Below are 27,287 nucleotides of genomic sequence, written 5' to 3' on the forward strand. Positions count from 1 at the left end.
TGATGTGGAAATTGAGGTTAGTTGTAAAAATTTAAAGAATCAAGATCCACTGATTCATATTGGTTTGCCTTCCATAACATATTTATGAAAAGTTAAAACACATAATTACATATCAACTTGCAGAGAGATGCAGCAATCCAAAACCTTGGCTGTTATGGCCAGCTTTGGAAAGTAGAATACATTGAGATTTTCAAATTTTACAAAGCCTGCAAGATTAAGATAAGCAACACACAGGTCACCAGATTTGGCCGTTTCAGACCTAAATGTGAGCAATGGGCAAGTGGAGCTACTCCAACATGAAATTTCATTCTGTTGTACCAGATGAGACACAAGGTGATTGAAGACAAATATTGTACCTCTGCAAATTGGCACTGTATTTGTCACACAAAAATAAGCTCCATGGCGAAGTTACCAGTTCCTGTAGCTACATGAAGCAGGAAAGAACTTAATCCTTTGTAACAACAATGACCAAGCAAGTTTGCAGTTTCAGTCAACATCACAGCCTAGTTGTCAGAATCCCTTTTCAGTATTTCTGCTTCTCGGGCAATTTGAATATCTGAAGGCCAGAACCTCTGTGTCATAGCTTTCACTACAAAGCGAGGTAGTAATGCTAAACATGTTATAAGAAGAATATTTAACCAATACGGCACCGACATGGCTAGTCGGAAGATTGTCCTGTAAAATGCATATTTCAATTAGCAGTGCCATGTATCATAGGACTGCAAAAAAAAACTAGAATAACACTATTCCAATGGCATACAGCTTCTCGCCATTCTCCAAAATAATAATAGAAACTTAACAGAACGACAAGGATTAAGAACATTACTTGAAAATTTTCTTACCAGTAGTTAGGAAATACAGGAATTGAATCCAAAATGACAAGGCAAGCATATGTAACAACAATTGAGCCCCATGTTGCAGCATGAGTAAAAAATGCCCAACATTGAATGTCCATCGCCAAATGAACATTGACTAGCACAACCACGCTAATTGTCCACAGACTACCTATGCTCCAGATGTCAATTGTACTTTGTTTATATGAAAGAAGTGGTACATAGAAAAGAACAAGACTTTGCCACAATGTATCAGTCATTGTGAGCCAGAAGAGCTTTGGGTTATAACTTTCCTGTCTGTGCCCAGCCCCATAAAGTTTTGGATAGCGAAGTAGAGTTTTTTGATCCAAATCTTTGTCTAATACACCTGCCACGATTGTTGGCAAGGAAGTATAGATAACAGAATAGAATACACTGCTCCAGTCAGTTAAGGAAGATGTTGTAGAATAGGCTGTGTACAATATATACCTGCATAATTCAATATAGAGTACATCATTTAGTAGAATATCACTATCAACTGAATAAATTGCTAGAAATCCCAAGGGTAAGTATACTACTGATTTATATTATATATTAGTTATCAAAATGTGTAGTGCTGGAAACATTTATGATGCTTGAGTCTATTACAATTAGAGATTAGGTTTCCAATTTCTCTAAAAAAACTTTTATCATACCAGTCATTAAGATTCTAATTTGTATGATATTGTATTCTTTGCCAAAAATTAAAAAAGAAGTAAAATGTTCCCTTATGCTAGCATGAGTCAAATTAAAAAAGAAGTAAAATGTTCCCTTATCTCACTCTTGCAAAGGCTTACTCTCAAACTCCAGCAAAGCATTGAACATGCAATCAGTGATGGTAGAAAAAGAAAGTGAGAAGTAGAGGAGATGGAAAAGAACAGGAAACAAATTCAGAATAGTTAGAAACTAGATGGCTGTAACACACTGTAAGCAGCCAGGGTGCAAGGATATGGGCAAGGAATCAAATTTGACAGCAAGTTCAGGTACAATATTCTAAAAAGCATTCCCAAAATTCAGAGTTTTCTAAATATACAGGTAAAGGAAGTAAAAGCAATGAAAGGTATAGTGTATATCTATAATAATTTCATGCATAATGACAATGAGAAGATTATAACAGTAGATGGTAGACAAAAAAATTATAGACTTCTTGTACCTATATAACTAATGATCTATATAATAAGACAACCAGCAATATTCAAGTGACTGTATGTCAATCATAAAAGATGGCAATTAGACAAAAGCTAGCATGGAAAACACATAAAAGAAAACAGTAGAAAAGACAGAATACCAAAGGGAGATGTGATATTCCAATGGTTCCAACATAAGCCTTCAACCTTACCAGAATCAACTTTACTGAGGAAAGCATCATGCTTTTACAGTAATATAATACATATGAATACTCACCAGAAGAGCATCAATACAAATACAGCATTCCTGTAGAAGTTGTACAGAACCAAATAGCCAACACGTTGATAATTCCAGTGACCATGAACAAGCAATAATCGCTTCAAAAATTTGAATTGTCCCATTGCAAAGTCAGACGCCATCACAGCTTGTCGTCCTTCTTGACCACTAATGCCTACTCCAACATCTGCCATCTGGATCATAGAAACATCGTTTGCTCCTGCACCAAAAAACAAACTCATTTGGAGGAGAAAAAAAGAATGACTCAAATAAAAAAGCATAAACATATTGCAAGAAGATGTTCCTCCAAAGATAAGAAAAGGTGTGTTGGATTGGTAAGTTCAAAGACAGAGTAACCATGCAAATATGTAAAGAGATCTTAAGATCACCATAAAAGTCTAAAACTATGTGCTTTAATTATGCTATTCAATTTGACAGAAAGTAATCAGTGTTTCAAGTTTTAAATGGATTATATAAATAATGGTAAGAGTTGATTTTTTAAAAATACCATAAACCTCGAGAACCTGCATGTCATATGTGGGGGGACACACCCATTACAAACTCTTCGTAAACGAGTGTAAGAAGAAACCGAAAAATAGCATTTTATTTATCTCTATAATTTACAACTAAAAGAATAATCGCAACTAAAGAAATAACACTCACCATCGCCAATGGCTAGTGTCATGTCATTTGTTCTGCTCTTTATAAGGTCAACAATACCAGCTTTTTGCAAAGGAGCAACTCGACAGCAAAGGACTACTTTACATGATGTGGCCAAATCAAAAAGCTGAAAAAGCATTATACACAAAATCCAGAGTATTAAAATCACAGATGATCAAATAATCTGAATGAAAGCTTCAAATACATACTCAAGATTAATCTCAAAATCTCATGCACACTTTCCTTATCCAAACACAAGATTGACCATTTCAATTCATTTAACCATTCTCCTTATCAATTATCATGATATCAAAAAGAGCTTAAGATAATTGAAAAAGAACATGCCTCTTGTTCCAAATCACTTTCCAATATATAGACCAGACTCGTGCCATCAATTACTAGTGCCAACGGTGAATGCCCCTCTTCCATACCTGTCATACCATGGTAGTCAAAATTATTATCCAGATACATCTAATGACATTAAATTAGGATTAAGAAGTTACCATACCAGGCACTCGCCTTCCATGTATGCCCTCACCCTCATCAATATCAACACTTTTTTGCCTCTTTGATAAGTTTTTTTGCTTCTCATTTCTAGTTATTCCATATGTTGTCTTTGCCTCTGCTAAGAGATGTCGACAAGCTTCTGTGGAGGTACCTTTGATTATAATTTGTTGCATACTCCCATTGAGAAGCTTACATGAAAGAGCGATGGAAATAGCAGTTTCTTGCTTATCTCCAGTCAGAACCCAAACCTTAATCCCAGCTTGCCTTAGAGATTCTATTGCATCTGGAACACCATCTTGTAATTTATCTTCTATCCCTGTGGCCCCAAGAAGGTTAAGATTGCATTCAATGAGACTTGCAGCTCCCCGAAGCATGCCTGCCCTTTCAGTTAATGATGTACTGGCTTCTTCATAACAACACTGCCATCTTTTAAGTTCTTCCTCATTGAGATTTTTTGCTGCCACAACAAGAGTTCGCAAACCTTGTGATGAATATTCAGTCAAATGGCTTTCTGTATTACGAATTAAATCATTCAAGGGTGCTGCTTCACTGCCACTAGATGTTTTGGCTATAATATTAAGTATTGAACTATCTGCCCCTTTTACAAGAACTTTTACAGTATTGTCTGGACATCGCACTATTACTGACATCCTTTTGCGTACACTGTCAAACTCATGTAACCCCAATACATCCAGCCTGCTTTTCCGAAATCAAGGGCAGAAACAAGAAACAAAACTGATTAAAATAAGGTTTGAATAAATATTTCAGATACAACTTAAAGAGAGTAAACCAAAACAAATAATCATTGCATTGCAAATTTTCCATTTGGCACCTTAACAAAATCCATATAAAATTAACTCTCAACAAAATATTTTCATGGTAGGCTACACCAGAAAGAATGCAAGCAAATAAAACTTACCTTTGCCTTTCACCCAATACATTGATCACAATATACCCTGATGTTCTCTCAATGAGAGTATATCCATAAGCAGCAGCTGCTGCAACCAGAGCCTGTTCATCTGGAGACTCTCCCTGATAATCAATTGATCTTGAATCTTCATATGATAAATTTGCAGCATTACGTTCATGGTTTCCAGGAGATGGCATTTCTATTATAGTAGGGACTACTGTATTACAAGCTGCCAGAGTAAGGAAGTATTCGTGTGCAACTTTTCTCTCATGCAATGATAAGCTTTTACTGAGTAACTGAACAAGCTCCACATCCACCTTGACCTTCATCTTTGGTTTCAAAACCTGCCCATCCAGTATTTCTGTAGAGCCTCTAAGGAAGCACCGAACAAGAGAGAGAAAACATCAGAAACAGAACAAAATACACTTTTATAAAGACAATTGAAACCTAGGATTTCACGTTACAAATTTCTAAGGAAAAGGAATTAAAAGAGTTGAAAACAAGAAGATGCTTCCACAGTATAAGTATTTTTGGATAATTAATTTCCTTTTTTGTAGCCACGGCTTTCATGTTTGCAAATCAATGACAGGGATTGCAGTAAAAAAAACTAAGTAGAACGAATACTGAATTGTTCAAATTTTAAACCTAAGGTACCAAGGTATTGGTTGTTCTATGGTACTGCTCACATTTTTCATTTGACAGGAATAAAAGATGTTTCCTTGCCCTTAGTTGTTGATTTTGTAACTAGGTTAGGAAAATAAATAGGATTCGGATTGCCTTAAGGCATCATCCGAATCCTTATAGGGCAGGGCCCTATCTATTGTATTTATATGTAATGTGTAAAACAAATAGGGCTGGGCCCTATTCCAATGTTGTCCGAATCCCAAAAGGGGGCTGGGCCCTGCTTCATTAAGGAGGCGTGTAAATAGGGCTGGGCCCTATCTCTATGTGCACAAACTCGAATAGGGCTGGGCCCTTTATCTCCTACACGCCAAGCAACATGAAAGGCGTTCATCATATTATAGGGCCGACCCTATATCACTTCATGTAACGTGTGTCCCTAAATAGGTGTGCTCCCCTTGCAATATAACTTAATCATTATTAAGATGCCAAAATAGGGCAAGACTTAAGGCAACGTGTAAGCCTTATAATTGCAATTAAAATCTTGGCACAAAACTTAAGGTAAAGCCGACTTGAATTGGTCTCCACGCCACATACAAATAGAGATTCATTTGTATGTATTCATTATTCAGTTTTATCATCAAAAAAAGTGAAGTTAGCTCTGGAAGATCTGGAGGTTAGCGAATATTCATTGAAGGCAAGTGAACCACCTCTGAAAATCAGCGAATTACTTCTGCCATCAGCATTTGCCATACATGCGATCTTGGACAGTGAATACATTGAAGAGGATAGCGAGTTCCTCTTGAAGGTCCACAAACATCATTAGGTCTGCAATCTTCAGTGAAGAACTACGAAGAGCTGGAAATTGTATGCTGATAAGTCTGTTATCTTCTGCTGTTACATTGTGCCCTAGCTGGGTTACAACTGTAACTCTAATTCTGCCCTAGGTTGACAGTTATATCAAATAAGTAATCTGATCTTTATTGCCATTGTATTCTACAATTAATAAAAGGATCTACATCTGATTTGTTGCTGGGTTTTTCCTCCAAGAGGGAGGTTTTCCCAGGGTAGTCTTGTGTTGTGTGATCCTCTATTTGTATGCTTTACTGTGCAACTTTAGTTTTCTGTTTATTGTGGATAATCTGATCACGAAAACTAACATCAGTAACATTAGAATATATTTTCTTTACGCACAAATAAATGAACAAGAATAGCCTAAGACATTAGAAAATCATCAATATATGTTTTCACTTTTAGGTAGTTCAAATCCTGCTTATTATTAGGAGCAGGGACTGCCTTAGCGTAAGCTTGGTATGCATAATCCAAATCATAGGAGTTCTGTTAAGATGCCAAATAAATAAAATAATAAGTTTGTAGGAATAACAAGAGAAAATATTATATCACTAGCCAAATGCATCATCTAAGGATGCAACTTGGTTGTTGATAGTCCCCTAGAGCCTAAATAATTTGTCTCTTTGAATATGTATATCACTGGTCCTGATAGAAAGCATGTGTAGCTTCCTTATCAATGAGTCTGCTCCTTTATTTAACCTGTGCATACACATTGTTCTCCTCATAGAAAGCATACTTTTGACAGAAGTTTTCAACAACTATAAGGAATTTTATTATATATTTTCATATTTCTTGAAGACCATTTGTTTATTATAGTTAGTGTTACATTTAAAGAATTTCATTGGCATATTTGTTCAGATATAAAACACATGGATCAAATCCCACAAAAAAAATTGAAATTTAATTATAATGTTTTGTATTTAGGGTAAATCAAAACAAGGGATATAAAAACCCCACTAATAATCAAGAAGTAGATCCATCTTCATAGGATCTTAAGGATCCAAGAAGAAGAAACCACAATATGTCTCTAACAGAAAATCAAGAAAGATAACAAACTTATGTTCTCATATTTTGTTTTATTTCCTTGTACAAGGCAGAAAAGCTCTGACTTGGCAAAAGCTTTACTGACATTACTGAGTGAAAAACAAAAATACAAAAACACAAACATACTAAGTCTTTTCTCAACATTACTAGCAAAAAATAGCTGTTAGCATGCCAAAGACAGACTGTTAAATAGTAGAACTCTCTTAAATCTTCATTTTCTTCCAAATCTGCCTCTCCACACTGCCAAAGAGGAAAGCTTCCTTCAAGAATCATTGTCATCTCAATCTACCCGACATTGTCACGTATATTAATGAAGGAAAGTGCCAAAATGAAGCCGCAAACCTTCCTACCTTTATCCCTTGAAAAACATGTAAATCCATATCATACCAAAAACTGCTGCATTCGATAAAAGATAAATGTTATCCAAAGAGCAAGGTCCATCAAAATTGCAACACCTGTTCAGTCATTCAGCAGATTATATAGACATGCCCCCCTACATGTTCACTAGAGTCGAGGATTGTGACAATATTTGTTTTCATCAAGACAAGGATCTTCTTCATCCAATTTTAATTCAGCAAGCTTCACAACAAAATCAGCTTCCCTATCATTCACTTGCTCAAGGATCTTAAAATCAACATTAGTCTTCTCACAAATAGCATGAATTTTCCTTCCCTGAACAAACATTTTCCATATTTTGTCAAGAGCAGCCATATCACCAAACTCCAGTTGGGCCCGTAATCTCACCTTTTCTTATCAATTCCAACATTCTTGGAAACTCCGACTTTCTAGGATCACTCCAAACTTCTTGGTGAAGTACATCATCCTTGGATGGTGCCAATTATCCATGGCTAAAGCCCTACACTTAAGGAGTTGGTGGAATTACAAAAATAGTTTAATTGGCTTATTTTAATATTTTTTGTAAGACCTTGAGATGATTTAAAAAGGGAAAAATAATTAAATATTAAAGTCATCAAAAAAGTAAAATTAAATGACGACTTATATTTAATTATTTTTAAAAAGGCGTTTAAAGTGTGCAGATAAAATGTCATTAGGATTGAGGAGCTGAAAAGTGGTCTTAAGGACACTTTATGTTATTTTATTAAGGAAAAATTTGCTTTTCTAAAAAAGCAATAGAAAAACAAAAAAATGATTTCCCAATAAAGCAACAAAAGAGCCAAAAACAACTTTTCGAAAACGCAATTGAAAGGAAAAAAAGGTTTTTTTCCCAGAAATAGCTCTAGAAAAATTATAAAAGGATAGTTTTCATAAAAGACATTACATTCTTTCTGGATTTATTTCATTTCTCAAGAATGAACACACATCCATCTTCTCCATTTTCCAAGGATGGAAACCCTTTGGAAATTTGAAAGCCTCAAGGATGAAAACCCTCCTAGATTTCGTTTAGAGTAATTCCATCCTAGAATTACCAATGTGCAACAAAGATTGGTTTGAAGACAAAAATCCTCATTCCATTTCAAGTGGTTTCATGCCAGAATCACCATTGTGTTGAAAGTTTCAGATTCAGTGGGTATTTTGTTTTAGTTTGTGATTTTCAATATTTTGGGCTTAGAATGATTTTTGGGTTTTGTGCGGATTCAATGTTCAATGTGATTTACATATTCCGAAAAGCAAAAAAATAAAGTGTGGTGTGTGAATCTGATTTTATGTGTAATGGTGTTTCAAGGACCATACAGCATTGAGAAGTGCAGAAACCATCGTTTCAGGTTATTTCAATTTGAAACTGATCACTGAAGGTAATAAAAAGGGCTGTTTCAGATATCACTTGAGCAGCACCAACTTTTTAAGTGTAGATTTTAATATTACAAGTGTGTAGATCAAACTTTCAGTATAAAGACAAAGAGGGGCATCATGCAGATTTGAGTTTATATCAGATTTTAATCAAAATATCATAGTCCAACAGCAGCAAGGAAGCAATATATCAAACTATTTGACCTGACTACAGCACTTGATCATCACTTAGGCTCTTAGCTCAATCCAGGTACATATTTTGTGTTTAAATTTGCTAGCTAACTGTTTCATGAAATGCTCTCAATTTCAGAATGATAGATAAATGTTTGACAAAATGTTCGAATGTAATTGTTTAAGGAAAGTAATCCTTTCTTATCTGTTCTCATTGTAATACTGGCCGTTTGTAACGCCAGTAATTGTTTATTCATTGTAATAGATCCTTGGACAATAATACTGCCAGATCACATTCATTTTCTATCATTCTCCACCTTGCATGGTGTGATCCAGAATCAGGTGAGAATCCACCATTTTGGCATTGATGCAACTTCATTTGCACTCATTATCAACCAATTTGTCTAGACTGGCTCTATGATTGTTTTAAATTGTAAGTCGATCAACTTGCCACCAACACTTTTCAATTGATTTTCCTTTGTCTTTGTTCGTTTATGTATGCTCACCTTGCCCATTCTAGGATCTAGGTGATCAGAAAGAGTAGAATTCAGTTGAAAGCAAAAAAAATTATTGGGATTTGAGTCAATGCCCTACAAGGTTAATTACAGGGCTAATATTCATGAATAGCCAGAGCATTGTTGGCACTGAATAAAACACTATGCAGCCATATTCATGTGTTCCACCTTCATAGACTAGCAGTTTACATATTGCCTTGGATCCTTCATGACCTACATTACATTGTCTACAAAAGCATCTTCACCAAACTTTATAGATACATAGACTCTTAGTACAATTATTAAATCCCACTTCAACAATTTTTCATTTTTTATAATTTATGCTTTTTTAAGAGTTCTTGTGCCTTCATCCACTAAGACACTATCATCCTAGTAGCTACTGGAATCCTATTACTCTCAAGAAAATATATTTTAGTTCTGAAAATGATTACTCTCAGGCAAATGGTTTCTGAAGGCTTCTAGGATTCCTAACATGACTGATATAGTCTATTTTAGTCCTGTAAATGCCTGTAGTGGCAACAGTTGAAAGATTTGTTGTGAAATGGTTGAATGCTAGTATGTTTCATAGATTCAAGAAACACTGTCATAGGCAAAAGAACAAAGCTAAGTAAATATTAGAGTTATTTTAGAGATCTTAGAGACTGACATAAGTTGATTTCAGGCTGCTTGTGTGCCCAAGAGCCCTAAGATTGTAAGTCTAATTGAAGATAATGGAAATTGAGTGTGTTTCCTCACTAATTTCTAGAGTTTTTCCAAAAATGTTGGGATCTCCAAAGTAAATCCATTTATCTTCTAATGTGCCGTATGTTAAAATAATATTAATATCTATTCTATAATGGTCATCTTCTATTCTTAGTGATCATCTTAGTTGTTGACTTAGTTAGCTATTTAGCTTTTTAGTCAGCTTATTTAGCCTTTTTAGTGTGTTAAGTGAAACTATTGCTTCTTTATTAAAGACACATAGTTAGCTTTTTATTATTTAGCTTTTTAAGCTTTATTTAGTATTTTAAGCTTTTTAGCATTTTAGTTTTCACTTAAACGACTTGTTCTTAATTTAGAACGTCATCTTGCAATCTCTATATATATGGTTGTATATCATTGAATAGATAATCCAATTATTTGAGCAATTAATTTTTCATGGTATCAAAGCAGGATTTAAAATTTTGTGGAAAATTTGTAATTCTACAATAATTTCTTATTGAAATTTTTTAGTGAAATTTTTCTAAAGTTTTTTTCTGGGCGAATTGGATCGAAAACATTTTTAGGGCACAATCTGAATACTTCGGATTTTTGGAGGGTTGTTTCATTTTTTTCGCAGGGCTTTGTGCTAGGGTTTCTTTTGCAAATCTCTACGACTCATGTTTTTCCTGTGGGCGGCACAGTTTTCTGCAATTTTCAAGGGTTTTTCGGCAAGATTGTGGTCAGATGTTTCTTTGCAGGATATAGGCGGCGCGATTTTGGTTCCTTTTTTTGCCGCTCAGAACCTGATCGTCGCGATTCTGGGCGCTTATTTTTGGGCCGTGGTTTTTTTTGGCACCTATTTGACACGATTTTCGCCAGTCGATTTTCGCAACTGCAAAAATCACGTTTTTGGCGACGCATTTTTTGTGTATCCCGCCTAAAACTTGACGTGATTTCCTGTTCAAATTTCACGGATATGGGCAACCTGCAACCGTTTCGTGATTTTCAAACGCGACGGCAAAAAGGGTTTCGACTTCTTTTTTTACAGTTTTTTCTTTGAAAAATCGTTTGATTTTTTTTTTCTGATTTTTCAGAAGAAAAAAAATCACAAGTTATTATCTACAGTTCTTAATATTGGGATCCGTGTCAGCTTTTTGCCTTGGGTTCCGTGCCCAGAATCTTGCCTCAATAGTTGTGCCAAATTTTTTTGTGCCCGAGGGTTTGCAAGAAAATTTCAGTTTTTTGCAGTTTGTGCATTGGGTTCCGTGCCTACTGTGCATTGGGTTTCGTGCCTCGAATTCCACTCTAGGGTTTCAGATTATTGTTGCAGCTGCTTGTATTATGTTTTTTTAAATCAGATTCTTCTATCTCTTGCCTTCACTAGGTTGACCTCGTTCAATCTCGATTTCCGTGATGGCATCTTTGACCAACATCATATTGGAACACAATCAGAAGTTCAATGGCCTCAACTATAACACCTGGAAACAATGCATGTTATCAATATTTGAATATCGTTGCCTTGATCAGATTGTTTTGGGCAAGGAATCTCGTGCTAAAGCAATGGGTGAAAATCAAGACAAACATGATACGAAAAATCGAGAAGTTGTCATGCTTATCAAACTCTCAATCAAAAATGATCAACTCCCTCAGGTGCCTTCAGGTAAAACAGCTAAAGAGATTTGGGATCTCTTGAAGGATCTTCATGAAACGTCCGATAAAAGCCGAGCTTTCTTTCTGAAGAATATGTTGTTTTCTATCATGATGAATGAGAAGTCATCTATCCAGGCACATCTTCAAAAGATCAAGGACATTCGTGACCAGTTGGAAGCTATAGGTCATACCATGGTGGAAGAGGATATGGTAGTGATCACGCTGAAAAGCCTTCCCAGATCCTACGAGCATTTCATTGATACGCTCAATATCTCATCTACTAGTGTTGATCTGAAGTTTCCTGATCTTTGCAACAAACTTCTGCAGCAGGATCGATGGAAGCAGCAATTTGGAAGCAACGCAAGTTTGTCCACTAAATAGGCTTCACAACTGAAGTTTTGGATAAGAACAAGGGTAAAGGTCAATCCTTCCAGCAAAAGGGGCAAGGTTAATATCAACAATCTTCGAAGAAGAAAAGTGTACAGTGTAACTATTGTCACCAGTTTGGCCATATGAAGAAAGATTGCAGGAAATTGTTGGCATCTGTGCAATCTAGGCTGGGAGGATCTCAGGAACACGAGCAGGCTCATGTTGCAACCTTCTATGCTTTATGATAAGCAAATTTCCTGTTTGGTAGATTTTCACGATTTTTAACCTAAAAAATTGTTCGCAAGGTTTAGAATTTTTTCCTTAAAAATTATCATCTGTAATCTGCAAAGTTTGCGTGGGATTTCTAGGTTTTCACGATTTTTTCCTCAAAAATTGTTTGCTAGTTTTTTTTATTTTTTCCTCCAAAATCATCTGTAATACGTGAAGTTTGTAAGAACCCTATTGGTTCTTACTCTCCTGAAATACTATTGCTGATGTGTTTTTGGATTTTCAAGATTTTTGAACAATTTTTAAGCAAAAAATAACAAGTGTGTCAGGCAAGAATTGCACATAAAACTGAATAGAAACGGAATTGAGAGCAACTGCAACTAAATTATGAGCCCTTTCCTTACTGTAAAAATCTGCAAATAACTGAAATTAATAAACCCAGATGAAGCACAATAAGACTCCAGGATGAAGCCCTCTCAGTTTGCAATAATTCAGCTGATCTTTCACAACCTCAGAATCACAGATCCATGAAGAATGCACGTTCTTCTCTAGCAAACCCTCTGAAACCCTTGTCTCAGACAATCCACAGAGCAAAATCAAGCAAAGTCAAATAATCAATAATAGAGTTTGTATTGCTTTCAATTTCTTTATAACCCCCAAATGGCACGATTTTCTATAAGTACGCCCAAATGCATTTTAAATACATTAAAATGTATTTAATTAACTTTGCATAGTTCAATAGTCAACTTAGGCGCCCAAAATCATTTAAGTGATTTAATAAAAAATCACTTTATAATATTAAGTGGTTTTTAATTTAATAAAGTCACAAAAGTGACTTTATAATAACCATATAAGTTAATTAAATAACTTAACCACTAGAATATTAATATCTCCTTCATTATTCAATCTTTTGACGTGTCGTCTGAAGCTGGAATCAATACTGAATAACCCCCATGTGTCTAGGTGCCCTGACTAAAAATAGCACAACCGGCAAATTGACTTACTATAAATAGTAAGTCCCTCAACTAAGCCCACACACTAACTGCTAAGGCCCCGGAACTGAACCCAAGACTGAATTGAAGAAGTGGAACTGCCACTAAGACTCTCTATCCCGAATGTTAGCTTACAAGAGTTCAAAATAATAGGCTAACCCATCAGTCACTGAAACTGACTAGAGTGGGGACATCACAAAGTTCGCGTGGGATTTTGTGATTCCGAAAGTTCTCAGGGTTTGATGGTTTTTTTCCACAAAAATCATGCTTTGTTGCAGTCAGTTTTGGGCCGCATTGCTAGGGAGAACATCTACAACCGTGGAATCTTGCAATCTATTTTGGAGTTGCTAGAGCAAACAGTGCTCAGTACTCTTCTACAAAAGGGTTTGCTGATTTTTTCCTCAAAATCATGGTTTCAGTCTTCAGTAATTCGCATGTGTCAGATCTCTAATTCGTGTGTGAGGGCTACATTAGCTTGGATAGCTTCTGGTACTCTTGGTCATTTACATTTTGCAGATCTTGGGATGGTCTCCATAGCAGCAGAGTGTTGTTTGCAATTGTGATCAAACACTTGCAGTGTCTTCTGTGAGGTATTGAGTATGATGACCATTAGGGAGGGTGTTAAAATAATATTAATATCTATTCTATAATGGTCATCTTCTATTCTTAGTGGTCATCTTAGTTGTCGACTTAGTTAGCTATTTAGCTTTTTAGTCAACTTACTTAGCTTTTTTAGTGCATTAAGTGAAACTATTGCTTCTTTGTTAAAGACGCATAGTTAGCCTTTTATTATTTAGCTTTAAGCTTTTAGTATTTTTAAGTTTTTTAGCTTTTTAGTTTTCACTTAAACGACTTGTTCTTAATTTAGAACGTCGTCTTGTAATCTTTATATATACGGTTGTATATCGTTGAATAGATAATCCAATTATTTGAGCAATCAATTTTTCACCGTAAGTGTTGTTCCCAACTCCTTGAATTCTTGATTTATTATTTTGCTTAAAATGTGCAGTTTATCCTTCATAATTTATATGTGATGACTAGCAGTGAGGCTTAGCTTCCTCTAGTTTGTAGATCCCTCTTTGTATCAAAACAAGTTATTTCTTTTGTGGAAGCGTTGCGAGTCATTTTGCAGGTTCATGCCCACAACAAGAGTAAGTGGGAAAGATTTGTTGCCTTTACAAAGACATTGAATCTCATGGGTGGAAGAGAGATTTAAGAAGCATGGAAAGAGATGCAGAAACTTTTGATGAACAAGCAAGGTAATCTAGAAGGCAATGCTGAAAGTATATCTTGATCAATTGGGATCATACAAGCTCTCATGGAGAAGTTGTGCTCTTTAGAGGGCAACAAGAGCAAGGGCAAAGTTGTTCTCCATGAAGAAAAAGAGCAAAGCCATGGTCAATCTAGTCTGCAAAAAAAACCTCTATTCAAGGTGTTGTCCTCATTTTTGAATTTTCAAAAATGTGACAACCCTTACAAAATTTTGGTTTAAATGTGTTATTTTTGTCTCCAAGGCACATTTTACGAAGTACAAAACTCACATTTGTTAGTGTCAAATCATTGGGGGGTGTCTTTGCCATCATTGTCCAAGTTTTGGTGAGTTTTGGTCTTCTTTTTCTTAGCTTTTTGTGCAATTTCGGGTTTCAGAGCAACCACTGCAGGTTGAAGATTTTGCTCTAAGGCATGCTTCCCGAGGCAAAATTTTTGCTCCTTTTTGAACTGGACTGATCATCGGTCCATCCTCAATTCACATTCCCTAGAAACCCGAAATTGCTCAAGTAAAGGAAAAGTAATGCAATTTAAAACTTGTAAAGGGGTTTTAAAAACCCGATTGCATCTTTGGAGGGCACATTTGCTTGTAGTTGGAGAGGAAGAACCCAATCTGCATTCTTGCTCTCACAAATCTGATTTTTGTGGCATTATTCCCTTGAATACATCCCACATTCAAGCCAATCTGCAGGAGATTGATGGTTGGTGCCACGTTCTTGAGATTCAACAGTTTTGGCAAACATGTTTTGCACATTAATGTGAAGTTTTCAGCTCCGTTTTTGCTGAGTGTGTTCCACATTTGGGGTGCCTATATTCTGCCATTGTTGCCACATTTGCAACACGTTTTGCATCTTTCATTCATTGAAGAGTGTTTGGCACCAAATGTAACTCTCCTTCCAAGCCGTTTTTTGTGGAATGGGTTAAATGCAAAACTGATTTGTTTGTTGCATAGGATACCAACATGTTGGCTTCTTCACCTATTTATAAGAGCATTACGGTTTCCCCCAAGCTCATTTGTTTTGACCAAGCAAGATTTCGGGTTTTATAAATCTGATTACAAATTGAAGTTTTTTTTCCTCTTCCAAAGTTGTCAAGTTGAAAATGTGTCTTTCCTTGTCACATAAAGTTTGCCATTATGGATCAAAATCGTTCTTTCCATTTTCCCCTCATGTCAAAACACCATTTCATCCACTCATTTCACACGTTCATCCATTTTTCCCATTTAAAGTATACTTGCAGTCGGAATTTTAAAACACGATTGCAGTTGTGTCTTCACTTGCAGTCAGCCTTCCCCGAAATTGGTCCAAAATGCACTCAAAAACACTTGAAAATGAGTCTCTAGCATGCAATTACAAGTGCAAACTTGTGTTTTCTCATTGCATATATGAAGTTGCATGTTTGTTTTCCCATAACATGTTTTCCACACATGTAATGAAGTCCTCAAAACCCGAAATTCACTTGTGAGCCCATTTTTGCATCAATTTATCCATTCCCTTGTCAGTCTTGTTTGCACACACGATCTATCAAACCAACAAATCAAGGCATGGGCATTGTTTTATAACAATATCATCTTGAATAAGGTGTTATGGGTTCTTCAGCAGTGAAGAAAAGAAGAAGAGATACAACAGCAATTCATGGATGCAAATTATAGAATGCTTTCAAGACAGAGATGGTCATAACATGAAAAGAGGAAGGCAGCCCTTTCCCTCTTGAAGAAATGGTACTACCCCAAGCATGTGAAAGGTTGGAGTTCGCTGGTTAAAGACACAAAGACTATCAAGGGTGCAAGTTCTTGTTCCAGTTCAATATGTCATTTACCTCGATCACAGAGCATCCTAAAGCAGCATGAAGATTTTCAAAACAGAGGATGATGTAGTTAGAGTCTTGTCTTCGGACACATAGAATAGTTTCAATTGTATATTTGTAATTTTGTTTTGACAAGTTTACTTGTAAAAAACAATTTTGTAATTGCAAGTTTATCACTTGCACTTTTGTAATTACAAGTCAATTTAGAATAGGACTTGTAATTTTGAATAAGTCTTAGTCTGTAGTTGGAATAAGTCATGGTGGTTGAGAGAATTTCTCAAGTCAGTTAGGATCCTCCCACCTTTTTCTCAAGGCTCCTCTCCTATAAATACTTGAGGGAGTCTATTGTAATTTTTATCTTTTGGCAATGCAACAAAACTTTGTCAGTTTGTATGTACACTTTAAGACTTTGAGCTTAGTTGTAAATCAGATTGCAGTCAATTAAAAGAGGCAAATTGCTTTCAAACTTTGTGTTGATTCAAGGTGTTATATGACGACATTTTCTAGAGATTGGTTGTGAGTTTTGAGGTGTTATTCAAGAGGGATTTAAATTCAATCTTGCAAACTTTGAGTTGCTAATTGCATTTAAAGCTATAGGTTTGGTTTTCAGATTTGGTCTTGCAAACTTTGAGTTGCTTATCATATTTGAAGCTAGTGTGGAAAGTTCAAGTAAGAAGATAACTTGTAGACTTTGTGCTGCTTTTATTTTAAGACTTGTGCATAAAAGGGAATGTGCATCATACAGACAGACTTTGAGCTGTTGTGTGATGTACATTGTTATCATTTTGAAAAGGTTGATAGGACAATAGATGTGCTGAAGACTTTGTGCTTTCATTTCTGTTTTCCCGTCCCGAGAAAGTGACGGAGGTCTTTGTGCCTTCACGGAAACTTTGCTTCCCTTTATGTTCCAAAAATCCTTAAAAAAAGTCTCATTTCTGTATTTGTTGTTATTTATTTCCAATTGCTATTGCTTTTTTGTGAAGAGAAAAGAGTATAGTTTTTCTTAAAAGAAGAAGAAAGACTATTGTCTCACCCATATTAGATTAGTTTAGTTTATAGATAGGGGGAGCCTTCCCTAAATTAGGAGAGTATCATACTCACACACTGTGGCTGAAACCACAATTTTGCACATCCCCCAGGTGTACAAAATTTTCAACCAACACAAGGCTAAGACAATGATTGAGATTCCACCCTTCAAACAAGATGTGGAAACTTTTGATGAACAAGCAAAGTAATCTAGAAGGCAATGTTGAAAGTATATCCTAATCAATTGGGAGAATGAAAGGGATCATACAAGCTCTCATGGAGAAGTTGTGCTCTTTAGAGGGCAACAAGAGCAAGGGGAAAGCTGTCTTCTATAAAGATAAAGAGCAAAGCCATGGTCAATCTAGTCTGCAAAAAAAACCTCTATTCAAGGCTAAGACAAAGATTGCGATTCCACCCTTCAAACAAGATGTGGATGCAAAGAAGCTTGCCTATTGGTTTTTTCATTTAGAAGTATGTTTTGGTATGCATTCCCTTTCTTCGGAAAAATATATTTCCTTTACTACAACGTTGGTTTGAGAGTCTCTTTCAGTTAATGGCTTTAAGAAAACAAGCTCATGTTAGTTCATGGGATAAATTCAAGAAATTGATTTAAAATCAATTTTATCCAGTATGTCGTGGAGTGGAAAAGTGTATGGAGTGGCGCCTTTTAAAACAACCAAATGGACTAAGTGTGCCAGAGTACAGTAGTGAATTTGATTCAGGAGCAGTCCAAATAGAGAAAGATATGCAAGATGAGAGTGTTGATGAAATGCATCAAAGGCCTTCATATCCATCTTCGAGGGTCCATATTGCTTTCCAAGCTGGTGGACATAGATGAAGCATATGCACGTGCTCAGTCCCTTGATGTAGATGGTCCTCCATCCTCTATAAAGAGAAAAGAAGCCAAGGCCAAGACAATGAAGGCAAGTGCTACAAGCACAGACAAAATATACAAAGTATTGTGACTATTGTGATGTGAATGGTCAAATGAACATAACCCACCAGAAGCTATATCTAAAAATTTGTCCTCTCTGAAAGGTAAAAAGTGTAAGAAAACCACTACATTACATTTGACGAGGGCAAAGAAATTGATTGTAGTTCAGGTGTTATTCAAAATTGTCATGCACTACAAAAAAGGTAAGTTTCAATGTTTTGACACGAGAAGAAAATGAGCATTCAAAGTTGTTTAGCATCAAAATTCAGCTTAAGGGTATAAAATCTGATGCACTTTTCAGTTCTTATTCCCAAGCTAACTTCATTTCTCCAGATTTGCTTGGAAAAACTGGTATTGATACTTATCAAACAAAGTTCTGATTTGTCAATTGGTAGGAAATGTAGAATAAGGTTTGTTGTTAACCATAAATTTATTGATGACATGGTGTTGGATGTTGTGCCCATGGATGTATGTGGAGTTGTGTTTGGCAGCTCAAAAAAACATGAAAGTTGTGTACTGCCTAGGGGCCAACAAGTACTGCTTATGCAAAGGTGGACAGTGCTTCATGTTGAATCCTTACAAGGGCAAGAATGAGCATCCTATGGTCTTGAATCTTCAAACAAGGAGAATAAAAAGTGGAAGCACCTAAATCATTGATCTAATGTAGGAGAAAAAGAATGTTGATATGGTTCCTTCAACATGTTCAAATGCTTTTGATATTTAAACACATTTAGGCAGTTGGAGAAGAAAATTTTCTAGATATTGGTTAGAATGGTGTAAAGTGAGGTGGCAACCATGTCATCCATTGAGAGGAGCATCCCTCTTGATTCCAGTCATCATACAAAAGCTTTCTGTATTGAGATATGGTCAATAAAATAATTAGTTGACTTCATTGGAGAAGTGGAACATGGCTCAAAGAACACTTGTGTCAGAAGGTTCAATGTAGTACTTTGGTGGCACCCAAAGTTTATTTTTGCATATTCAAATTCCTTGTTAAAAATTATGCACTTTCAAAAAAATGGCACCTATGTCTTGTGCCTTAAAGAAGAACGTTGAGTTGTGGGAAATGTTTGAGTAGTGCAGCTTTACCCATTTCTTCCTGGCAATAAAGGGTTACGAAGACTCCCTTACCTCTCAATTTGTCAGCTCTGCGAAGAAGGATTCAGTTTCCATTGGGAGTATTAGTTTCACTGTGACTGAAGATATCATTGCTTCGAAGGAGACAAAGTCAAAAGGATTAGCAAGACAAGCTACCACAAGTTTACAGAGGCATTTTTTGAGGATGGTGAAAAGGTTAAACGGCACCAGAATGGGCACAATAGAGAAGCTCTCCCAACGCCTTGGCATTTGGTGAATTCCCACATTTTTAAGTGTTTTACTTTGGAAGAGAGATTTACTACAGTGCATGAATACCATTTTTTATTTTCCTCTGTTAGACAATCTTAGGCAAGGAAATCTTATTACTCTTCCTTTTTATTTACTCTCTTCATTGGAAAAAATGTGTTTTTAAGGGGGCTTCTCCTCCATTATATCAAATTTTAATTTTGGCCCTTTGCAAGTGTAGTCTGAGCCTTTCTCCTGCTGCTAACCCCCATATTAGAAACCCTAATGATTCTATGAAGCCTCTAAGAGATGGTCCTTCTTCCAGTAATCCTAATTCCCCTGCTAAGAACCTAAAGGTTAAAATCCCTAACCATACTGTGAAATAGGACAACCCTTCCCTTCGTGCCCCTAGTTTTTCTGCAAAGGGCAAAAAGAAAATTCTATTCAGTGAGGAGTTGCAGACTCCTAGTTCTCTGGAATTTAATGTTGATAAAAGCACTCTACCGTTAAATTTCACTCCTCTATCTAAAAGAAAATCTCCCCCAACTCCTGTTAATTCCCCTCAATTTGAGTCTAAGTCTGGGAAGAAAAGTAAAAAAAACACGTCCATTGATGTTGAGAGCAAAAAGGAGGACTCTAAAACCCTTAAGGATAAAAAAGACAATGTTAAGAAAGATAATATTAATTCCATGGTGGACTTGGTTATTGCAATCTCAGATGAGGAAGGTCTTGGAGATGTGCATAAGGAGAAATCGAGGGGAAGGTCTGCAAGATTAGCTAGAACCTCTGGAGGTGCAAAAAAATTGTCATATAATAAGATGAAAAATATTGAAATTAATTACAGGTAGGATGCTAATGAAGAAGATGTGGAGGAAACTAATGAAGATAATGAGGACCTCAATGAAGTTGAAGAGGAGGAACTTCTTCCTCTGTCTGTAACTGAGCTCTATCGTGTTCCTGAGGAGAATGTTGTTGTGCCCTCCTAGATTAATGCTGATAATTATCTTTCTCTTTCCCCAAAATATGTGGTTGATGACTGTGGTGATTTGGGAGGACTGCCTCTGAGAAGAACACTAATGTTGTTGAAGATACGGAGAAAAATCAGAATGACGAACAAAAAGATGAGATGTGAGAGAACATCCCTTTGATGCATATTATGCCAAAATTGAAGACCTCCAGAATAGAGTGAGCATCATTGAGATGGCTCAGGAAGACCATGCGGACTATAAAAGATGCAAGGAAAAATGGGAAAAGTTGTAAAGCAATATGAGTTTGTATCAAAACAAGTTAGTGAAAATGGAAAAATCCTTTAATGAGCTTGCCAAAATTACTGATGGCATTATCAAGAAGCCCGTGATAGGGGTTGTAACTGGTCAATCTAGGCTTAAGAAGAAGAAAAGGAGTCTAACTCAGAAGAAGATTGGCAGGAGATGAAAAAGTGCAAGAAAAAAAAAGAGGTTACTGGAAAAGGCGTGTTGGGAAGAGACCATGGGGTCCTTGTCTAAGGACTGGAAGTACCTCTGCTAGCTTTTTGTCTGCTGTGTCTATTCTTTCTCGAGTTTGTTGTTCTGCTGCTGTTTCTTAGTGCTGTCTGGCCTAGTGGCCAGATTTTGTTGTAACTGGTTCTGTGGCTTTGTGATGCTTATGTTGAGCTTTATGTAATGGTTTCAAGGCCCTTCCCTACTTAATCAATCAAAAACATCAAATTGTGTAAATATGAAGACACAACTACCAAATTGCATAAAAAGTTAAAAAAGATGAACGTTCAGCATGATCAACATGTTATCATGCCAAATTACCTTCAAGTTCTTAAAATTAACCGTATAAGTCTTAGTTTTGGATCAAGGATTGGGAATTACAAATTTTGAAGATCAACTTGGGATCCCAGTATCTTCTGAAAGACTTGATCAAGTGAAGAAGAAATTCTAAGAGTACTAGTCTGTGATTGCTTGAGGACAAGCAATCTTGGGAATGGTTAAATATAATATAGTTATAAAAAATTAAAGTTTAACTTTATCAAAAGTAAAAGGGCATGTGAAGAATCATGGCCATTGAAGGAAAAAAAAAAATATAATAGACACCAAACAAGAAGTAACCACTAAAAAGAATACATCTTTAATTATCTAATTATTACTTCTTTAGAGCATGGAATTGCAATTCATTTAACCTGAGGACTAAACTCCTCATGGCAGGAATTGAAGGACGGAAACCCACAACTCATTCAAGAGCAATTTCACGTGGAAATCACCATTGTGCTAAGTTGACTGATCTTTTAGTAGACATTATTAGAATTATGACTTAATAACATTTGTTGTTAATCAGCAAATCTGACTGCTATCTTTAAAAAAGATTTTCAATTGTGCAAATTCGATTAATTACAGAAATGCCAATTGGAAAGGTGTAGTTTCCAGTGTACTATACTATAAGCTTTCTATCTTGACCTAAGGAAGGTGATAAAGCATTTGCTTGTGGGTCATAAGAAGGGGGTGCTAGAGATGACTAGTGCATATACTCTATCCTCCCTGGACAGTCTTCATCTAGTACAGTCACAGCAGAGGATGGAAGTCATTCATGGTGTTAAGTTTTCTACTTTAGCTATCTGTGGAGACAGTGATTTGGTTAATGTTTCTTCAGTTATGCTAGGCACAGGTGGTGTTGATTGGACTTCAGGTGACCTAGATGATGGCAGTGTGAGTGTTGGCGGCTAGGATGTGACACATGGCTGGCGATGTTGGTTGTCAGGGGTCTTCTCCTCAGCATTTGACCTCTATTTTTTTTTCTTTGTTGCCTTGTGTGGGCTGTTTCTATGCTGTCCCTACATGGGCTTTTCCTCTCTGGCCCTGCATGAGCTTTTCCTCTCTTGCCCCTGCATGGTTTTTTCTATGCTTTTCAGCTCTTCAGTTTGTATGGTCTTTGGTTTATCACTTTCCTGGGCGAGGGCCCCTATAGAAACCCCCATATATCTTATCAAAAAGAAACAATCATTTGAATTGCTCTGTCTGTCATTAAAACCTTGCTGATCATTGTTTTGTTATAGACCAGATCTAGTTCACATTTTTGTGAAGTTTTCTTTGACAAATTAAGCCAGTTAGCTAAAATAGGCTGGATATGGTTTCAAAAAGCATGATGTTGATTGCCATTTCAGATATAATTTTAAATAAGTTTTGATTTCCATCTAATAATTAACTCAGCCTGTAACGACTCGATTTCTCAATATTCATTTGACTAATTCTGTGATTATTGCCCCAGAAATCCCTTTACGCTTATCCAAGGGTATATAAAGTAAGTTATAAAATTGGAATTCTAAGCTATCCAGCAACTTTAAAGCTTAATCACTTACTTATAGCTATCAACTAAGTTATTAAATCATATAATTTGACTAGTGACTTAACTCTCTAAATTTATAAATTTTTGAGGAATCCCTCTTTAAAGGATGTTTAATAATGGAATTAAGTCCATATAATTGCACATATAAAAATTGGATCCTAATGATGCTTAGTCTTTGAGGAATGTGGAAATGGCTACCAATTTCATCCAGAACTATACAGACAGTTAAAAGATTTGATATTATATTTGCAACTGGTAAAAGGTAAAGGTAGTTTCTAAAGTCACTGCTAAGGGAGACATCAATTTGGTGCATAAAACCTTCTTTACACAAGCATTCTACAAAATCATTGGTTTTCCATTTACCATATATATTGTTCAATGAGGTGTACAACCCTACCTCCCTCCAAATTCCAGCATGTGACCACCACTCTAGAGTATAAAGACATTAATCATTCGGCCAACTCAGATTGTATAAAAACCCATATATTTGTGCTAGTCTCATGTGCCATCCCCTAAAATTTGGGGTGTCTCTCTAGCTCTCCCATAAACACATCCACATATCCCTGAAATTTGGCATATAAACCACAGAGAAATATTGATTTAGACAGCAATAATATCTACCTAGAGTAGAGGAGATCATATATCTTAGATGTGAACAAATGAATACATTAGAATGAAAAGTACGACCCACATGAAGAGACAATACGTCAAAAACATCTCCAAATGGTTCAAACTCTCAATAAGCATATTAACCAAGGTAAGCGAAACAACTATCAAGTGGTAAACATAAGTAGAAAATCAGTAGCTATTTCTTAGAAGAGCCCCGATTGCTAATCCCCTCAAGACATGTGAAGGGTTGAAATTGCATAAAATGAAGTATCCAACATGAAGTGTGGAATACAGAAACTGATGAGGTCATATACAAATCCTATGTGACTTTGACAGAAATGATAGCCCTCCACTGTGGCATCAGGGTAACCCCACAAAAGAAGTAGACCGATCAAAAATAGAGTTTTGGAAACAATTTAAAGTTGTGCCAAAAGTTACTATTTTGTGCAAACTTGGTAGGAAATTCCACATCCAACATGAAAAGTTCTGAAGGACATCAAAATGAGATTAGTCCTAGAAAAAGTTGATAAAGATTTATCATTGAGAATTTGAGACTATAGTCAGAATGACCAAGTTTAGAAGAATGTGCAAATGATACGAAGAGCATAAATTAAACATATATTTCACTTATTCTAGTAAGGTTCAACAAATATCATGGGGTACTACCATACTTTTGTCTGTACACTAAATGGGGAAGGAAAACAAATCAGATAAAGAAAAGGACTGATTCTTAGTTGTCAATTTAGAGGTTAAAGCAGCAAAAACAAGGCAAATAAAAAACATAAACCAGCACCTTCACTTATTGAAAAGCACTAGATATCATGTGCAATTAAATTGAGTCGATGAATCAACAATATTATTAGAAAACATATCATCATTCACACCAATGAATCTGGAAATTAGAAGTTTACGAAACTAACATGCTTATGGAATTCCCTCAAAATGGAGCATAAGTAGAAATAAATTAAGTAGTCCTATGCGCCTGTACAATGCTTGAACCAATAGAAAGTAGCCAATACAATATTAAAAGGGACAAAGAAACAAATAGCTAATGTTCAACATCTAGGAAATATTCTCACTTACTAAAAAACATGCCAAACAAGAACCATAAACAAATAAACATTTATCCAAGAAATCATAGAGGTGCATTTTCCAAACCTGCAATATTTTCCCGCTCTTCATTCTTGCTAGAAGTTTCTTGCACCAAACATTCAACAGTAGATTTTGCATTGCAGTAATTCACCCCACATATACTTGCATTATAAAACTCCATCTTATTCTCTGTCAGGGTACCTGTCTTGTCAGAGAATATATACCTGATCTGACCTAAATCTTCATTTATGTTCAATGAACGACATTGGAACCTTGAATTTGAATTGCTATCATACATCTCCTGATCCCCAATCATGAAATATGACTGCCCCAAACGGACTAACTCCATTGATATATACAGAGATATCGGTATCATTATCTGGAAAACTATGACAGAACTCAGAAATGAAATTAAAACCTCCATTCCAACACCATAATAATTGTATTTTTCTCCACCCCTGTTTTCATATGTAAAAATTATCTTCCTATAGAACGGAGAAGTATCAAGTTCCTCCTTGTGCTTGACAAGCCACATAAGCATTCCAAATGCCACCACAGCACACATAATAAATAGAAAGACGGATAGCCATATCGTCTCTCTGTTCATGTGCCCTTCCAATCTGCTTCGTTTTGAAGGTGCTCCTGAGCTATTCAGCATTGCTTTGGTCTCTTGACCAGCATAAACAACCACACCAACTATCCATGCCGTATTTTTCAGCTGGCAACCTCGAAGCACAATGTTTGATGGCCCAAGGGGAATCGTTTGGTCATCAATTTTCATGTTTGCAATGAAACCATATATGTTTCTATTTGGTTGTTCACAACGAATAAGTCCTGAAGGGGGTTCCCTCTCAGGCCTCTTAACTGCAGTTTCCTGTCTGGCATATCTTGTTTTCAGATTTGATTCTCCATCAAGATTAATTGTCTGAACATATGCAATTCCACTAGGATCACTCGTCTCTAACAAAACAATATCACATGGGATTGTTTCATTTGCATGTATCTTCAGAACTTCACCTACTCTTACATTCTTCCATTTCTTTGAGCTATAAAGGAGACCCTGTAACACTTGTACCTCCCTATTATTCTCTTTCTTATCAGAACGATGTCGGCGCCAGTCCTCATACCCATCCTTGATTGCTGTCACACACAAAACAAACAGCAAGGGGAAAAGTGATACAGTTCTCCCAAAGACTGCAAGCTGAGGAAGCTGATTCAAGGCAGCTATCACCAGGAAATAAATGTAAGCAAGTCGATGAAACTGAACAAACAAATTCTTCGGTAGGAAAGTGATGACAGTGTATTTGCTAGTCCGAATCTCATTTCCAGTAAACTCATATTTGTCATTTGTCAGTTTGGGGTCATTGATATATATGAGCCTATCATTTTGATTTTCACCATCTGTTGCAGAATGCTCTAGCTCCAAAACTCTCAAACCTTGCCCTTTTGAAGAATCTGCTTGCCGCCTCATATTCTCCGCTTTCTGAGCCAAAGGACTGTCTAGCGTGTTAGAAATCTCAAACGTGGATACACAATTATGAGTCTCTAAGGAATTAACTACAGAGGTATTTGGCGGATACATGTTGTCAGCTGAAAAAGCCACGCCCTGCTCTTCAGTTTCACCCTTCGAGCGGAAAGGGAAGAATTCAGAGCCAGGGAGCTGAAATTTATTGTTAGGGCTTGAATTGGAGTACGAATCCCATCCAATGCTGCTGTTATCGTTATCCTTCAAATATTGCATCTCGTGTGGCCCACTCCCAATGTAACTTGAAGATCGGATCTGAGAGGACAAGCGGGAGGTAGCATTAACATTGGGGAAAACACAATCATAGCTACCGCTACTAGAATTAGTGTGGGGTGGAGAAGAGATCAGAAAAGGATTGTCTGAAATCATAATTTGCAGCCTAAACGCGCATACATCCGAAGATCGGCACAGAAAAGTTCTGAAAAGCTCTAAATCAGGATTGGCGGCCCAGAAATCACCTCTTCACCCTCCGTTCTAGCCAAAAACTTCACAATTACTTCAATTCCGCGTGATACACACAAATCCATTTCCTCTACCTTGCCATTTTGCATGCTCCGCCCGCATTTCCCACTACAAACTCACTGTAGAAAGCGATAGGCTAAGCATTGGCTGCTGCAGATTGAAATATTTGAGTTGAAAACTCTTACCCGAGGACTTCGCCACACTTTCACCTGTCTCGATCAATTTGAGTGACGTATTGGCTCCTGCGATTTCAATTTCAGCAGATCGCTAGGGTTTTCTCAGCATCATCCATCGAGCGCACAGCAGAATCGAACATGGAACCTGCAAATGACTTTGGAGATTCCGTCAAAAAAATATTTTTTGGTTTCATTTGCTCTAATCTCCGTCAATTTTTTGTTTTTTTCTTATTTCTAATTTGTGCCAGTTCGATTTTTAAATTAATTTTTGATTCGGAACTGCCACTTTCACAAACACGAATGAAAGGGGTGTCCACAAGCTTTGACGGACGGTCTTTAATTGTATTGACGCTTTTTGCCACGTTGGTTACAACTAAGACTTCAATTTTCTCGGATTTTTGGGGTTTTCCCGTTTTCCACGGTAAGGATGTACTCCTATTTTCAGTGGACACTCCTCTGGACCTCCTTTTTTTTTGGACTTTTGGCCCTATTTATATATACTTTGGATTATCTGTAAATCCTGAATAAATTCTA

The 27,287-nt window shown here is 36.3% G+C and overlaps 1 protein-coding gene across 1 annotated transcript; it reads right to left on the reverse strand.

Annotated features, from left to right (window-relative positions):
- On the reverse strand, positions 1 to 27,033 carry LOC131043801 (phospholipid-transporting ATPase 1). The gene is made up of 8 exons (XM_057977034.2): positions 24,657 to 27,033; positions 4,342 to 4,693; positions 3,424 to 4,118; positions 3,261 to 3,346; positions 2,919 to 3,042; positions 2,256 to 2,475; positions 843 to 1,301; positions 1 to 675 (listed from the first exon to the last, which is right to left on the reverse strand). Exons 1-8 carry the CDS (start codon positions 26,482 to 26,484, stop codon positions 504 to 506), a joined length of 3,936 nt encoding a protein of 1,311 aa, XP_057833017.1. The 5' UTR covers positions 26,485 to 27,033; the 3' UTR covers positions 1 to 503.
- Positions 27,034 to 27,287: the final 254 nt, after the last annotated feature.

The sequence above is a fragment of the Cryptomeria japonica genome, chromosome 7, assembly GCF_030272615.1.
Source record: "Cryptomeria japonica chromosome 7, Sugi_1.0, whole genome shotgun sequence".
NCBI classification, from domain to species: domain Eukaryota; kingdom Viridiplantae; phylum Streptophyta; class Pinopsida; order Cupressales; family Cupressaceae; genus Cryptomeria; species Cryptomeria japonica.